The 16,733-nt window shown below is 37.7% G+C and overlaps 1 protein-coding gene across 2 annotated transcripts in view; it reads right to left on the minus strand.

The window, feature by feature from the left end:
- Nucleotides 1-646: 646 nt before the first annotated feature.
- The window catches only part of psd2 (pleckstrin and Sec7 domain containing 2), a 191,303-nt gene continuing 175,216 nt past the window's right edge, over nucleotides 647-16,733 (minus strand). For both annotated transcript variants that reach the window (XM_043703661.1, XM_043703660.1), the window contains exons 14-15: nucleotides 14,207-14,350; nucleotides 647-2,509 (exon numbers count right to left, since the gene is read on the minus strand). In XM_043703661.1, coding sequence (XP_043559596.1) covers nucleotides 2,291-2,509; nucleotides 14,207-14,350 — 363 coding nt within the window. In that variant the 3' untranslated portion in view covers nucleotides 647-2,290. The remainder of the gene's footprint in view (nucleotides 2,510-14,206; nucleotides 14,351-16,733) is intronic.

A 16,733-nucleotide genomic window follows, 5' to 3' on the forward strand; every position in this document is an offset into this window, starting at 1 on the left:
GGTGGCAGGGGAAAGTGCCAGGATGGGAGGGTGGGTCGTAGGGGGGCCGTGGACCTGACCAGGTAGTCACAGAGGGAACGGTCTTTGCGGAAGGCGGAAAGGGGTGGGAAATATATTGCTGTGCTCTTCCAGCACCACTGATCCAGACTAAAATAAAATAGCCTTATGAAATTTTGAAAGCATTATTGAATACTGTAGAAAGAAAGCACTACTGCCATATAGTAACTAATACCTCTGACACAATGTTTAAATATGTCCCCTAAGCTTCTTGTCACCAAGATTCATTTTCTTTTTGTTGTGAATGCAGAGAACTTCTGGGATTGTTGTAACCAGAATGCTTCCATTACTGCCAGCACTTCCATTACTGCCAGCATTTCCATTACAGTCAAACTGTCATGTTTTCTGTTGTGCTTTAATGGTGACTACATGGTCGGAATCTGATAATATATTCTTCTTGCAGCAACACAATTTATAATATTCCTGTTTTGGTGTTTTACTAGATGGAGTTATAGACCTGCTGTGAGAACAATGTATGGGAAAGTGTGTACCTTAAACATGACCTTTTCAGTAAAACAACAAATTTCAGTTCTTTATGAAGCTGTTTGTAACATTTTTGAACTCTAAAAGACAAGATAATTTGCACTCTAAAAGACAAGATAATTTGTCAGTCTGAATAAAATGAGCCAGAATAGGGAAAGGATAAGAGAATTTACAGTAGATCATTAATGTGCAACCATCAATGTAATTGACCAAACATTTCTCAGGTCTCTTAAAATCAGGCATTTCACAAAATGAAATAAAAAGCAAATATCATTTTCCAGCTACATATCATTTTGTTTATTTTGTGTGTGTACTGTTTGTAACAAAGATCTTTTACTATTTTGTACTCTTGTAACAAATGTGAATATAATATGGTGATAATGATCCCAATACTAGAGAAGCTATATTTTCCATATTACTGTGATAAAAATACTGGCACAAATTTGATTAATACCACGATCACACACATTATATTGCACATAAAGAAAATCAATTTGTAGCAGAAGCTTCGTTACGGATGAAGTATTCTCTTTGATGTCAGATATTAGGATTTGTTTTTAAAAGAGGCAAGTTTATACCTTCTTATGATTGGGTCTATTATTCCAAACAACATCCGAGTAAACCATCTTCTTAGAAGGAAAAATCAAGAAGTATACTTAGTTATCCAAAAACTGCATTTAACAATGTTCACAAAACCATACACAAAATTATACTTGCGTAGGCATCAACATTTCTGTACAATTTAACAATAATCTAATAATGATTCAGCTTATGCCTTTCCTCAATAATTTAAGCACCTAGTAGCTCAGGCATTTAATAAATAAACATATTAATATGCAATATTAGACATAGAATATGAGAGATTAAAAATAACAAATTGCAGCAGTAGTGAGAAAAGTTAGCTCTTCCTTTCCTCATAAACATTAACGAATATCAGCATGCAAACTATCATGTATAGATAACATCAGTCATAACAACAAGCAATCTAGAACCCAGTTCTTATTTTAACATTTATTTATATTACACACTGTGGATATGTATAAACAACATTTTAAAAACACATTTTTATAAAAGTATTTCCTGATTTTTCAGGACATTAAAACTGTTAAGCCCTATAATACAGTGCAGCTTTAAAATGGCTGACAGTAATGCTACAAAAGACTGTCGGCCATTTAATGTCTCACTGTAATAAAAAATACTTTTGAAAAGTAACAGTAAATATTTAAAAAAAACTGCAGGTACCGTTTGTTTTTAAAATTGTCATAAGTGGAGACTGATATTCAAACTAGTAACCAATAAAATCTGCTAAATTTAACAAAGAAAGGTTTTGTGGAAAAATAAATAAACTTGATCAATAAAACTATATGAACCAACAGCTTGGATGGATTTTGAGTCTATGTACTGTTCAGTAAGGAAGGAAAACATGAAAACATGCAACAATGAGACTGGTGTGGCTCTGTACAAATAAAATGAAGCACAAAGGAAGAGATTTTAATTTGATAGATTTATAGCATTTTTCATGTTGAAAAAGAAAATTATGTGTAAATAAGAACAGAAAAGAGAATTAGGGAACTTGAGGGAATATCAGTGGCAAAGACAGATGACACTTACTTAAAAATAAATTACGAGTAAATCATAAATACTGTGCTCAATACATTGCTAAATCTCAAAGGTGATGACTTTATGAACTTGTCTGTGATTTAATCTGTACAACAGTAATTGAATTTGTAAATTCATATAACTATGTGCCTCATTGCTTGGAATAGCATTTCTGTTCAAAAATGTCCTTTTCCATTTTGCCATTTAGAGAAAAATGTCCTTGGTTCAGAGAAGGACTAGACTGAGTCTTCCTCAAGGAATTTTCATCATTTTCAAAGCTGAAAATAATTGTCTCAATTTTTTCCAGATCATCAGTTCCTACCTTTAGTTTTGCCTTCAGTAGGTTAATGTATGCTTCATATCTGCTTTTCTGTGGAGGGAAATTATAACCCAAGAATAAGTTTACTAGAGAAGGAAAACTCCTCCATTTAACAAAATCCTGAACAACAGAGAATCATTCATATAATTCATGATGTCTTGACTTTAAAGCTGAAAAAGCAAAAACTGCCTTCATGAAATATGTTAATTATTGCAATAGTTTAACAACTGAAAAAGAACGAACAGCTTCAGAATTCGTTTTTTTTTTGCAAATTTTATCAATTACGTAAGCATCATCATTGTCACTAGTTCTGGAAAAGATGTTTATTTTTGATTATTAAAGGTTACCATATTATTTCCTGTATAACATGATCAGCACAGCATCGTTATGGCAAATGTAAAAACAAATTGATTTTCCTATTGAGTTCAATTTGCTTCTGCAAGCGTATCTCCATCTGTCAAAGTTCATTTCACTGATACTTGTCGGTTCTAATTACATTAAATTCATCAATTATTTTTTGGGAACTGTAAAAAAAGCAACACTTATATCAATTTGAAATGATCTGTGCTACAGTGATGGAGTATTGCATGCACAGGAATGTACATAAAATTGATATCGTATTCACTAAAAAAAGAAATATAACTGTATGATGAATTAAGGACATGTTCAGCACCATTCCATATCTACCTCTATATCATAAATCTAGTTATTATTAAGAATATTGGGCCAAATCTTACTTTTTTGGCTAAGTGCTAGTTTTTTGCTGAGTTTTTTGGAAGGATTCCCATTGTGAGGCCTGTGCGATTCATTCTATACTCAACTATTAACTACCATTGATAGTGTGTTGCTGGAAAAGCACAGCAGGTTAGGCAGCATCTGAGGCACAGGAAAATTCCTGATGAAGGGCTTTTGCCCGAAACGTTGATTTTCCTGCTCGTCAGATGTGCCTGACCTGCTGTGCTTTTCCAGCAACACACTCTCGACTCTAATCTCTAGCACCTGCAGTACTCACTTTTGCCTATTAACTACCTTCCCTGACTATTTAGTTCCTCATGTCCAATTCTCGTCCACTCTTACCATGTGCTGTTCCCAGAACAACTCACCATTCAGTGGATATCTGCTGAAAGACCAGTTTCCTTTGTGCATGTGCCATCTTTGAAGGCCACTGTGCATCAGGATAAGTGTTGCCAATCAGCATTGCCCCTGACCGGCAATGTCATGGCATAGCAGCCCTGAAGAAATGCTGCCCATGGCTGGCACTCACCTGCACATACAACCTCATTCTCTCATCCTGGTCATTTTTTAATCAAGAGGCTACACAGTTTACTGGTTTGCAGCTACATTCTGTCTGAGCAACCTCTCCAAATCACTGCTACTCTTCCCCCAGTGCCACTGAACAACTATAACTGGTCATTATCTAGTACAGGAACACGCACGTAATTGGATGGTTCCAAAGGTGAGCTTTTTTTTACATCCATGAAATTGGAATTCAAACAAAACCAAAAGTTGGCAGGATAACCGACAGTTATTTTACTTTCTGGGTAGTCTGCTGCACCCAGCTGTCAGCGAAGGGAATTTTGTATTTATCTTTCAACCTGTCAGCCTAATTGCACCCAATATAGCTGAGTTCTGTCATAGACAAGGAGACCCTCCTCCTTCCCAAAGTCCTTGTCCTCTAACGGATTCTTCATTAGCCTTCGTTTCTACAAGAGGAACAGTTCCAACTCCTTCAATGCATCCTCATAACTGAATTTTCATGTCCCTGGTGCAATTCTTGTAAATTGCTTCTGTTCTGTCTTCAATGTGATCCCAGCCTTTCTATAAAGTGGTGCCCAGGACTGCGCACAGAACTCAAGCTGAGGTCTAATAAGTGTCTTGTACATGTTCAACATCACCTTTTTGTTCCTGTACTCTATGCCACTTTATTTGTGATCTCTACACCTGACCAGCCACCTTCCACAAACACAGCAAAACTGACAGCATCTGTGGGGAAAGAAAGACATTTAACATTCCAAGTCTGGTATGACTGCTCTTGCTCTGAAGAAGTGTCATACTTAACTTGAAATATGAACTGTGTTTCTTTCTCTACAGATGCTGCCAGACCTGCTGAGTTTCTCCAGCATTCACGGTATTTATTTTGGAACACCAGCATCCACAATATTCTGTCTATTGCAACTTCAACAATCTGTGCACAGATACACCCAACTCTCTCTGCTCCTACATGCTCCTTTACAATTAGACCACCTATTTTATATTGGCTTTCAATGGTCTTCCTACCAACGTCCATCACATCACATTTCTCTTCATTGAAACGTATCTGGAACGTACCTACTCACTGCACCAAATTGGATATTTTTTTTGGAGTTCTATACTGTCCTCCTCACATTTTACAATTCTTCCAAGTTTCCTGTTTTCTCAAAACTTTGACATTGCCTCCTGCACACTAAGATCTGGATCATTAATAAAAGTCAGGAAAAGCAATAGTTCAAGTACCAACCCCTTGGGAACTCAACCACAAACTTCCCTCCAGCCTGTAAACTATCCATTGATCATTAATCTGTTTCCAACTACTCAGCCAATGTTGTATCCATGTCGCTACTGCCCCTTTATACAATGATCTAAAACTATGGTAATACTACCATAGTCCCACTGGATCATAGCACTGCTTTTTCATTAGTGAGACAACTAGTCGTGGGTCACCAAGCCTCAGGAGGGAGAGGCTGTGAAGGAGAGGCCTGCATTGTAACTCAGCCAGTGCAAGAATTGAACCCATTACTGTTAGCATCACTCGACATCACAAACCAGCCATCCAGCCAACCATATGAATACTAATTCTATCCTGAATAATTATCTCTAGAAGCTTCCCCCTCACTAAACTATCAAGTCTGTAATTGTTGGGCTCATCCTTACTATTTTGTTGAACAAAACAAAATGCTTGCAATTTTCCACTCACCTTCCCCAAGGGTATGGAATATTGAAAGGTTATGAGCAAGGCCTCTGCATTTCTGCTTTCATTTCCTTCAAAATCCTTGGATGCATCTCAACAGATCCCAGTGCCTTAGCATCTTCAAGTACCAATAGTCTATCTAACACATTATATTTATCAATTTTAATCCCTTACAGTGAGAGTTTGCTGCTCTGTCACAATGGCCTGAGTAGCAGCTCTCTCTTTGGTAAACACAGATGCAACATATTTAGTTAACATCTTGGCCATGCCCCCTGCCTTCAGTTATTAATCCTTTCTTGGTCCCTAAACTGTCCTGTTCTTTTTACCACTATTTTATTGTTTCTATGTCTATCGAAAACCTTTGGACATTCCTTTAAGTTGGTTGAAGTCTTTTCTTACAATTCCTTTTTGCATAGCTTATTTGCTTTTTAACCTCCCTTTAGTATGTCTTTTGGTACTTGATTTTATTTTCTACTTGGTACCTGTCATAATACCCTGACTATATCTGAACCATCTCCTTTTTGAAGGTAGCCCACTGTTCAGGTATTGTTTTTCCCACTGACCTCTTATTCCAGTCAATCTGACCCAGGTTTGTTCTTGCTGCACTGAAGTACACTCTTTGCCAACTGCTGGTTCTCATTCTGAATTATTGTTTGTCATTCTGTACAATCATCCTGAACTTGGCCCACCTCATTTCCAGGAATTAGGTCTAATTGTGTATCATTTCTTGTTGGACATGTATTGCTGTAGAAAGCTCATCTGAATGCAATCTCGGAATACTTGTCCTTTGCTGCCCTCTACACTACAAAAATTTCATTCTATATTTAGGTAATTGAAGTCTCCTATTATAATTATGCTACAATGTTGGCATCTCTCTGTAATTTCCCTGCAGATTGGTTCCTACATCCTTTCTACTAATTGCTGGATTACAGCTCTAGCCAAACTGTATCAGTCTATCACCTTCTGAGACATCCTCTTTCTCCAGCATCCTTTCCCAAATAGTGCTACTCCTCCTTCTTTTCACCCTTTTCTATCTTTTCTGAATACCTGTACTCAGGAATGGTTAATACCCAGACTTGCCTTATCTTGAAACAAGTCTTTGTTATTGCCACATTATACTTTCTCTTGGTAATTTGTGTCTGTAACTCCCCTATCCTATTTATTATACTCTGTTCATTCACATTCATGCATTTCATTGATTTCTCCATTTCAATACATATTGATCATTGTTTTCACCTGGGCCTGCTTCTTTGGACCCCAGCAATGAGGATGTTGTTTTATGGGATGGGAAAGTCCTAAATCCACATTAAATATGACTAAGGTTGTGAATCCTAATTTGTCTGTACAAATGTTTTAAATGTTGTGAGCAGTCTTGTTAGGTTTGCTTGCTGTTCTGTTTCCAAATATGACAGATTGACATCTAACCTCCCTAATAGTTCAATGTCATCAAACCAGACATTTGGAGGTTCAATTTAGGAATTGTGTGGGCTACTTTCTCACCTTATCCTCACTTTTTCTGTCATCTTCCACTGTCCACACTGCCCAACAGAGTTTGTTTGTGGTGTATTGTTTCAGCATGTTAAGGTGACACAAGTGCCTATCCAGTACCTGGGCTATCAGTCAAATAAATCATCTCATCAATCATCTTGATTATTCTATGTGGACAACTAAAGGAGATTTCAGCAGTTCACTCTGCAAAGCTAGTAACACTGGCACATAATCCTCGACAAGAAATGCTTGGGTCTTGGTCAGCTTGTCTGCCCATACTTCTATGTCTTTTGTAAAGTTTCAGAGTCCTCCTGGGCCACATTACACACTCTTGTGAGTTATTCCCAAAACATGGAGATATAATCTAACATAGAAGACTCATTCCCCTACTATGTGAACCTCCTTGTTTAGTTTTAATGCACCTCTTACCATGTGTATATAAACAAATTCAAAGGAACTAAAACCAATGGACTCATTGAATAAATTTCAGGTAGCAAATGAGAGCGATCCCAGTACATCATCTCAGTCATGGGGTTACAACTGTGATGGGAAGAGCACACTGGTAACCAAGCTCCACAAGATGTACTGTTTATATAAGTGTGTTGACTCCATTATCAAAATGATAATTGAGTCAACACATTCCTTTTTGAATCATAACACAGAATTGAACAGATTTTCATCAGGTTTCTTTGGTGTTTATTATAATTTGTTTATGATAAACAAAACATTAGCTTAAACCACTGGCAAACATTGATTAATATCCAAACTATGATGTGGAATTCAAAAATAACTTCCTAATCCCAAATAGAGACATACACACAAAACACAACAGAAAGACAATCTTTGCAGAGTGATTTGTTTTAAAAAAAAAAGAAAAAAACCTATTGGACAAAGGTCTAGAAACATAGGGTAGAAGGTGATGACTTCTTATTATCCACTGTATTTCCTATCGACAAATTCAAACCGAAGACAACCACTGACTTTGGGAGAACTTCAGTTTTGACTGCATGCAAATCTTTGTACATACAATCCACTTCTTCAGGTTTTACAAGATAGTCAAAAATACTATCAATTCAAACCAATCAAGCTCCGAGGAATCTCTGCTGGGAAAAGGATTTCAGGCAAGACATTTGTATTTGCTTGGGCGTCTTCTTTACTAACTCTCTCGGACTGTAAAAAGAAACATTTATTCCGCAAAGAGTTGCCAGTGAACTATTAGCTTCCTAATCATTTCAAAGCCAGGTTTACCAGCAATTAAGGCAATAAACTCCATCTCTTAACTCCTTGAAAGCTTTGCATGGCTGTTTTCTCCAAAGTCATTGCTTTTTTTTCTGTAAACAGCAGGTGTCTTACAGCATAAATTGAACTGCTAATCTCACCGCTTGACCCTGTTAACCCCAAAAATGTCTAAATCATTCTATATCTTCCAAATTTTCCCATACAATCCTTAAATATAAATGTGCATTCCCAACCCATCACAGAATGACCTTATTATTGTCTTGAAGGTCTGGCAGTTCTGTTCTAAAGCCCATGTGACTGTGGGTGGTAGGCTGAAGACTATGGTTGTGGTATAACCAGACTACTCTCTGAAAAATGTTAGACATAAGATCAATGGTTCATCCGACTGAACCTCGGCTAGAGATCTATATCAGGTGAAGAACAGTGTCAACCTTTCCAGCATCATCTTGGCAGAAATGCTTCTCAGGGGAATGGCCAAAGGGAACTGGCCGCATCTGGAATAGTAATGTTGATACTGTGGTTCTGTTTTGTTTCTGACATGGGTTCCAATGAGGAGAAGTCTGTAGATGCTGGAGGGAGTTGAGAGTGTGTTGCTGGAAAAGCACAGCAGGTCAGGCAGCATCCGACAAGCACGAAAATTGACATTTCAGGCCGGAGCCCATGATCAGGAACTTCATTGGAACACGGGTTCCAATGAGTCTATTAATACCCTACCCAACACCCTGAAAACTGTACAGGAAATAGAGGCACTGGTTTTATTGCAGGTTGGGGTTTTACAAATTCTGCTATGTTTTACAAAACTGTGCCATGTTCTTGTGGAGGTTGGTTACTAAAAATACTAACTTGTATGTGTTTGGGACTCCCTTATCTAGCCAGCCATGGGAATTTCACAGGCTATCTTCAATATCTCCCAAAGGTAGTTAAGTGGCATAGCTATCTGGTGAACCACCATCCACTCTTTATTCACCAGTCTGTGAGCATGCCTTCACTTTCTTCACAGAGCCTTGTTATATACATAGTAGGATGCCAGAAATTCCTCTGCTTCAGCTTGGTTAGAGAGGCTGGGGCCAATTAATTCAATTCTGGGTCAGCTTGCTGAAACCCAACCAGGGAAGACCTATTATCATTTCCTTTGGGTCAGCCATGTAGCAGATAGAGTCACCTGTCTGTGGCATCAATTTGGCCTCTGATGATGGAACTTGGTTAACCATTGATCATATCACTACACAGGAAAGAAAACAAAACCATGGAACCTTTCCCTGTAACTATAGTGTCTCCTTGTCTTAACTTGCCCTTTTCTGAGATTATGGAGAAGCTAATATATTTCACTGCCAACTAAACATTTTCCAGGTGTAGGACAACCGAGTACAGAGGAGAGCTTTGGACAATCCCTGGGGTGGCTCAGTGGTTAGCACTGCTGCCTCACAGAACCAGGGACCTTGGTTCAATTCCACCCTTGAGTGACTGTGTGGAGTTTGCACATTCTTCCTGTGTCTGCATAGGTTTCCTCCCACAGTCCAAAGATCTGCAGGTTAGGTGGATTGATTATGCTAAATTGCCCATAGTTTCCACAGATGTGCAGGTTAGGAGGATTAGTCATGAGAAATGAAGAGTTACAGGGATGAGTTGGAAGCGGGGCCTGGATGGGATGCTCTTTGGAAGGTTGATGGGAAAATTAGCCTACCTCCACACTGTAGGGATTCTACCCCACCAAATCCTATTGCTACTTCTAGAAATTAGCCAAAAGATTTCCCATTTTGATTCAGTGGAAGTAGCTAGGCTTAAGTACAGCACTCTCACTATTTCTGGCTTGAGAAGAGAATAATTTTTTTGAGCTGAGCTGTCCCTTCTCTCCACTAGCTGTTTGCATTCTCTTTGAACTTTTCACAGTCTCACCTTTTCATGTCTGTGAAGGTGATACAGGTTGTTCTAGTATAACAATGTGAAGTGGCTATAACACAATTGACAAATTGGGGACACTGTTTGAATAATGCAAACTTTCTGCTGAACAGGATCAAGGGTTTTCTATAGCGATTTTCTACAATGCAATTTTCTAAAGTGGTTTTCCATGGCATGATTTTCTATGGCACGAGGTTGCAGGGGAATACAACTGTCGCATTATGGCAGAAAGTTATAGAAGAAAAGTTCCCCTTGGGGTAAGGACTTGTGGACAAGCTCATAACCTTCAGCCACCTTAGCTGCTTGTCTGGCTGTTGGAACCTTTTGGTTAATTACACGGGTATAGGGTGTGAACTTTTAACTTCTTTAAGGAGACCTATCTCTCTGAAGTTCTCAAACATTGGAGTCTACGGTAAGTGGCTACATCCAAAGATTAAAGGCCAGTTCTTTTATCCTCTCAAGCCCCATGAAGGTCTACCCGGGCTACTTCCCAAGGTTTGGAAATTTCTACCTGTAAGCCTCAGGGACCAGTTCATGGGTACGGAGGATTGCCTTTTTTGTCCGTTTCATAAGCTGCAGAGGCTCCTCGGACAGCATGGCATCAACTTCATGAGTTTTGCCAGTTAGCCTGGATCAGGTGGTGCATCTATTCTGCTCTTTGCTTCCACATTTATTTTGCAGCAGCAGTGAGGCTGGCATTATCAGAAATTGGACTTAACTGATGCAACTTCAATACAGCCAGTAAATCCTTAAAACAGGGGGAGACGTAACCTAGTTGAAAGTAGTGCAGGACATTGTCGGACAAACAAGTAAGTGGAACAAGGACTCAGAGAAAACCCAGATTTTGTGATGTAGCTAGAGGCTCTGATATAGGTAGATGAAAGGCAAGAGATTGCGTGGTGGCTCAGTGGTTAGCACTGCTGTCTCACAGTGCCAGGAACCCGGGTTTGATTCCTGCCTTGGGTAACTGTCTGTGTGGAGTTTGCACATTCTCCCAGTGCCTGTGTGAGTTTCTCCAGTTGCTCTGGTTTCCTCTCACAACCAAAGATGAGCAGGTCAGGTGAATTGGCCATGCTAAATTGCCCATAATGTTTGGTGCATTAGTCAGGGGTAAATATAGGGTAAAGAAATGGGTGTGGGTGGGTTAATCTTTGGAGGGTTGGTATGGACTTGTTGGGCTGAAGGTCCTGATTCTATACTGTAGGGAATCTAATCTGAAGATCACTTTAAGTGCATAAAGCCTTCTTGGCAAAACCTGGAGTAACAATCAGAAGACATGACTCTTCTGAGCAATTCAAGAGAAATTGCTTCCCAAGATGGGCTGTGGGTTTAGCCTCCAGCTCCCTCTCTGGCAAGCTCTTGCTACTCCTCTTCTTCCTCTGTTCTGAAGTTAGTCCTTACAAAATATTGATGACTGGCAAGAAATGCAGCCAAGCAGCATTAAAATCTTCTTCTCAGCAATTAGAATTAATTTTTCATAGAAAATAGGACATAAACACAGAAAACAAAATAGACCAGAAGCTTCAAATCACAAACCAGCAATGAACCTATGATGAGCTGTTAAATAGCATTGAAGGGTTCTGATTAGTGCCATAAATTGAGAAAATTTATTGTGTAGTGAGCTTGACTCTGGGAGAGTATCAATATCAAGGAAGAATTTGCAACAAGCATTGCACCTTAACTTAAACATATTTATCCATTATTTTAAATAGCTTTGGCGTGTTTGGTATCCAGGGAACAGTCAGCTCCAGCATAGTGGGTGGGATGCATAATGAGCATGCATTCTCTGCTGACTGTATTAATTTTTTATGCACCCATTTTGGAAATGAAAGAAGTTGGGACAGAAACCTCTGGACCTAAATCTGCTCTCTATGAAATATTTATGAATTTAAGTGATAAAGTGTATACACAGCAAATGTATTGAGGCCAATGCTCTTTCTGCTCTTACAGGCTATTACATTGCGCCAAACAGTTTCTACTACAAGAACAAAGAATTGCTGAACTTTTAGAAATGTTGCCACTTAGTGAATTACGTGCTGCTATTACTACTCAGTAGATAAATGAGATAAAATTGTTGGTTGTGGTTAACATCACCTCAGGCAGCTTATTAAGACATCTATAGATAACAAATTGACTACAACCACAGATATTTCCTGTGGTCATTCATCTAGAAATGCTGGAGAAATCAAATGGAAATATGATGGTCATGTTGACTAGCAATACTGCCTCTGTGGTACTGGTTGACTGTGGGTTTCCTGATAGTAAATTCACTGGGGAGCAAATGCAGGCATTTTGTCCCACTGAGTTTAAGGTTGTACGATATAGTTATGTGTGGTTCTTACAGATATTGTTGGAAGCAAAATGACAGTGCAATATTAGTGCAATTTAACAGCTCGACATTTGTTTTTCCTCTTTATTTTGCTTGACAGTTTGGGCAGGAATTTGTCATAGAGTTCAGGACCCCAATGCCAGATCAGTCTTCAAATTATGTTTATTGAAAATTAGGAAAATAAAGTGTTAACTTTAAAGGAACTTTTACCATCAAGACATAATCTTGCTCCTCTTTAACCTCCAGTTGAGAAGGACAAGCTTACAGCTAGACTGGAATGGGAATGGAGAGCATAAAATGCATAGTCTTGTTTTCATGTTATTATTTCCATAGAGCTTGGTTCTTGAGACCATAAGACCATAGATATAGGAGCAGAATAAGGCCATTCGGCCCATTGAGCCTGATCTGCTAGTTAATCAAGGCTGATATGTTTCTCAAACCCATTCTTCTTCCTTCTGCCCACAAATTCTGATCCCCTTACTAACCAAGAACCTATCTATTTCTGTCTTAACTACAATCAGTGCCTTGGTCTCCACAGCCCTCTAGCAGCAATGAGTTCCAAAGATTCACGACCTACTGGCTGAAGAAATTCCTCCTCATCTTGGTACTTTGTGAGAAAATGCATTGAATGAAGATAACCATAACAGGGCAATAATAAATTTTAATTCATCATTAACTTCACTCCTGGCACTGAAAGCTGTATATCAACAGAACTTTCTTGTCTTGATCACTAAAAAGACTTGTACAAAAGGTATAAATGCCCCAAAGCGATTACTCATGGCAGGTTTAGTCTGCAAATGTGTTGAATTTTACAACTTCAATCAAATAGAACTGGTATGGAACAAATATAAATATGTATTACTGTCCATTACCAAATAGAACCTTAATGAATAATTATTCAGTCACACGAGCTTTAACATAAGTAAAATGATCCATGATGCTATTAAGATAACGGGAAAATGAATTCAAACCTGATCATGAAAGGCTTTGATTCAACACTATTAATAGTTTGATTCTTGTGTAAAGTTATCTTCAAACTGAAATATTTCACAAACAAAATAATCTGTTGTCATACACGTTACAGCCTAATGGTATTTTCATGCTATGAAAGTGGGACTAGAATTTAGTTATATTAAGGTTTATTTCATACTTAGCTTCTCCAGACAAGTTGCAATGCTTGAGAAAATACTGGTCAGGAAATCATAAGATTCTTGGTATGATTTTTCATCGCTAAAATTAATGATAAAAATAGAGGCTGCAGTCTCACCACTTCTTCAGTTGTACTCTAGCAAACTTGCTTTTGTGTTAATGATCCATGATCCCCTGGAGGCTGGTAAATCCAGAGGGATAACAGGAAAACCCCTCAACTGGTTTGGACAAGGCAGAGACTGTGGCCTGCATTATTCAAAGCCCTATCAATGGGACTCCATGAATGAGGAATCAGCCATCTGATGTCAAAAGACTCTGTCCTTTTTACTCACATTAGGGCAGAATTCTTCTGATGACAATATAAACATGTTCTTTTCAAATATATTTACAATGCTGCTACAAATAGAAACCAAAAACCTACTTCCTCAATCATTTTACATCATGGCTATCATGCAGCTTCAACAATATGTGCATATAAGCTGATAACAGCATTTACCTAAGTGAACATGCCCCATGTAAAAGTGGCACAAAGATAAAGTTTCAAAAATGTAATATGATAGTATTAAACCCTTGGAGTCAAGCAAAGTGGCTTTACTGCCACATCTTTCTTGCAGTAAAAGCCATCGTATAGTTTTTAGTGATTCACTATTACATACTCTGTACACATCTTTCTTTAGCATTAGAAAAGTATACTCACCTCAAATAACAAATAATGTTCTTTAAGTCTGAATTCCTCTGCATCTTTAGATTTTACATTCTTCTCAGGAGGGTGAGTACTGTGTTCTGCTAATTCAGTTGAAATCTGTCTCCACTTGGTCTCATGAGACTTCAGCTGCTCCTCCTTTATTCCACAGAGCATACATAAGTTGATTTTATAATTGAATACATCCCATAAAAATGCAGGACTCTTAGTTTTATACATATCGTTGGTTTATCATTGATAAAAAGATTTTACAAATACATCTTTGTGTGATAATATCTTTGAAAAACATTATACAAACAGAAGCTCACATTAAACATTGAAATTCATAAAACATGCTTCTAAAATTATTCAAAAACAAATGGCAAATTATTATTGACCCATATTTTCCAGTCAGTGGCGAAAGGACAACACTTGCCACTGACCTTGAAGAAAGGTGTCCACAAAAATTTAACAAGTTCCATGATATTGATTTGCCTTTTTAAAATGCAACTTTAATTCAGGCACCATCTACAGGACATGTCTAGCATCAGGAACAAGCAAGTCATTAAGCAGTCTAAGCAATCAAATCAAAGAATTCTCACAAAAAACAAATTAGGAAGTAAAAAGCACTAATTACCATTCTATTTAATTATATTACACAGAGTAACATATCATTTGAGACATAATATTAAAGTAAAAGTTAAAACATCATTAACAAACATAAAAGAAAACAAAAATCAAATTTTATTATTCAAAAAAATGTTTTGGTGATGAAATGAAATGACAGTTCAGGCTTTTAAAACCAATTATCCAGAGCCAGTTAGGCAGGTCAGCTGTAGTTAAAACTTAGAATAATGTCAAAAGCTCAATTACACCTCAGCAACAAGCCTAACTATTTGATTTGCTTTTGCAGCAAGAATAGTGCATAAAATGTTGAAATTCCCATCAAATTTTGGATTCTATGATGTTTGTAACTTCAAAAAAAGATTCAATAGTATACCCTGAGGAAAAACAGGGTATTAACTAAAAGAACTTCATAGCAGCAGGAGTACACCATAGAGATTGCTCTGCCTTTCAAAGATGAGAAGGAGCCAGTGTTGAACTGGGGTGGACAAAGTTAAAAATCACACAACACCAGGATATAGTCCAACAAGTTTATTTAGAAGAACAAGCTTTCAGACCTGCTTTCAAAACGATTGTGCCTGATCTTCTATTTCCACTCCACTTTTCCGCCATTCCTCATAATCCTAAACTACCTGAGAAAAAAATACATTCTTCTACTTTAGCCTTAAATATATGCAACCCCTGAATGAAAGAATTTCTCTTCATCTCAGTTCTAATTGATTGTTCCACTTACCCTGAGACTGCAACCCTACCTTTTGTATATTGCACTCAAGGAAAATAAATCTACATCTACCCTATCAAGCCCTTTTGAGAACCTCAAAATGTTTCAATGTGATTTCCTCTCATTCTTCTAAACATCAAAGATTAGGGACCCAATTGACCTCTCACTATAAAATAATCCTCTAATTCCAGGCATCAATCTAATAAACTTTTGCAGTACTGCTTCCACTGCAAGTACATCCTTCCTTAAAGATAGTGACCAAAACCTCCTGCAATATTGCAGATGTGATCCCACCAATGCTCTGTACAACTGCAGCTGGATGAGATTCCACTCAGAACACCCACAGAAATACAAATCCATGCTTCCATTCTGACAGTTTTTTTAATCATACTGAACTGGCAGAGGAAGGTAAACCATGCCCCCTTTTCATAATAGACAGCTGCTGAATTCTGAAAAATAACCGACCAGAATCACATACAGCAAATTTGACAGCTGCTGTCATTACACCACAAGACCATAAGTTATTGAAGGAAATTTAAGCTGTTCAGCACATTGAGTCTGCTTCAATCATGGCTCTCCCCATTTTCCTGCCTTCTCTCTATTACCTTTGATTCCCATAAAGTAAGTGCCTCAGCTAAATGTGCTGTCAATGTGCTAGGAATGTAGGGTGCCAGATGGATAAAGCATAGGATGCCAATTAAGTTGAGTGCCAGATGGGTAGGGTGCCTGGGATATGATGTCAAATGAGTATGAAAACTGGTGCAAATTTTGGCTATTTTTTGCTTCCTTCCATATAATATTTTGGGACAGTGATAGAAAGCACATAAAGACTCTTCTGGCATCATAGTCTTTTCATGATGCCACCAAGAATAATATTTTCAGAACAGCCTTATGGCAGGGAAATAATACAGTAATTCAAACCTCTTCACATCAATCTGAATTTTCAAAATGTTTTTGTTTAAATTTAACACAATTTTGCTCATATTTATTTGACTTTATAAATATTTTGTCCAGAGTAATAACTTTTAAATGTTCTGTTCATCACAGGGATATAATTTTGTAAAGATGGATTTTTCAATTGTATTTTCAACTTTTTAAAGTGGAAGCCTATAAAACAGAAATATGTCTTTTCTACTCATTATGGTCAGTCAGTCTGTCAGTTTTCAAAGCTTCTGTCAGCATGGCTTCTCTTTACCG

The sequence above is a fragment of the Chiloscyllium plagiosum genome, chromosome 14 (assembly GCF_004010195.1).
Source record: "Chiloscyllium plagiosum isolate BGI_BamShark_2017 chromosome 14, ASM401019v2, whole genome shotgun sequence".
Taxonomy (NCBI): domain Eukaryota; kingdom Metazoa; phylum Chordata; class Chondrichthyes; order Orectolobiformes; family Hemiscylliidae; genus Chiloscyllium; species Chiloscyllium plagiosum.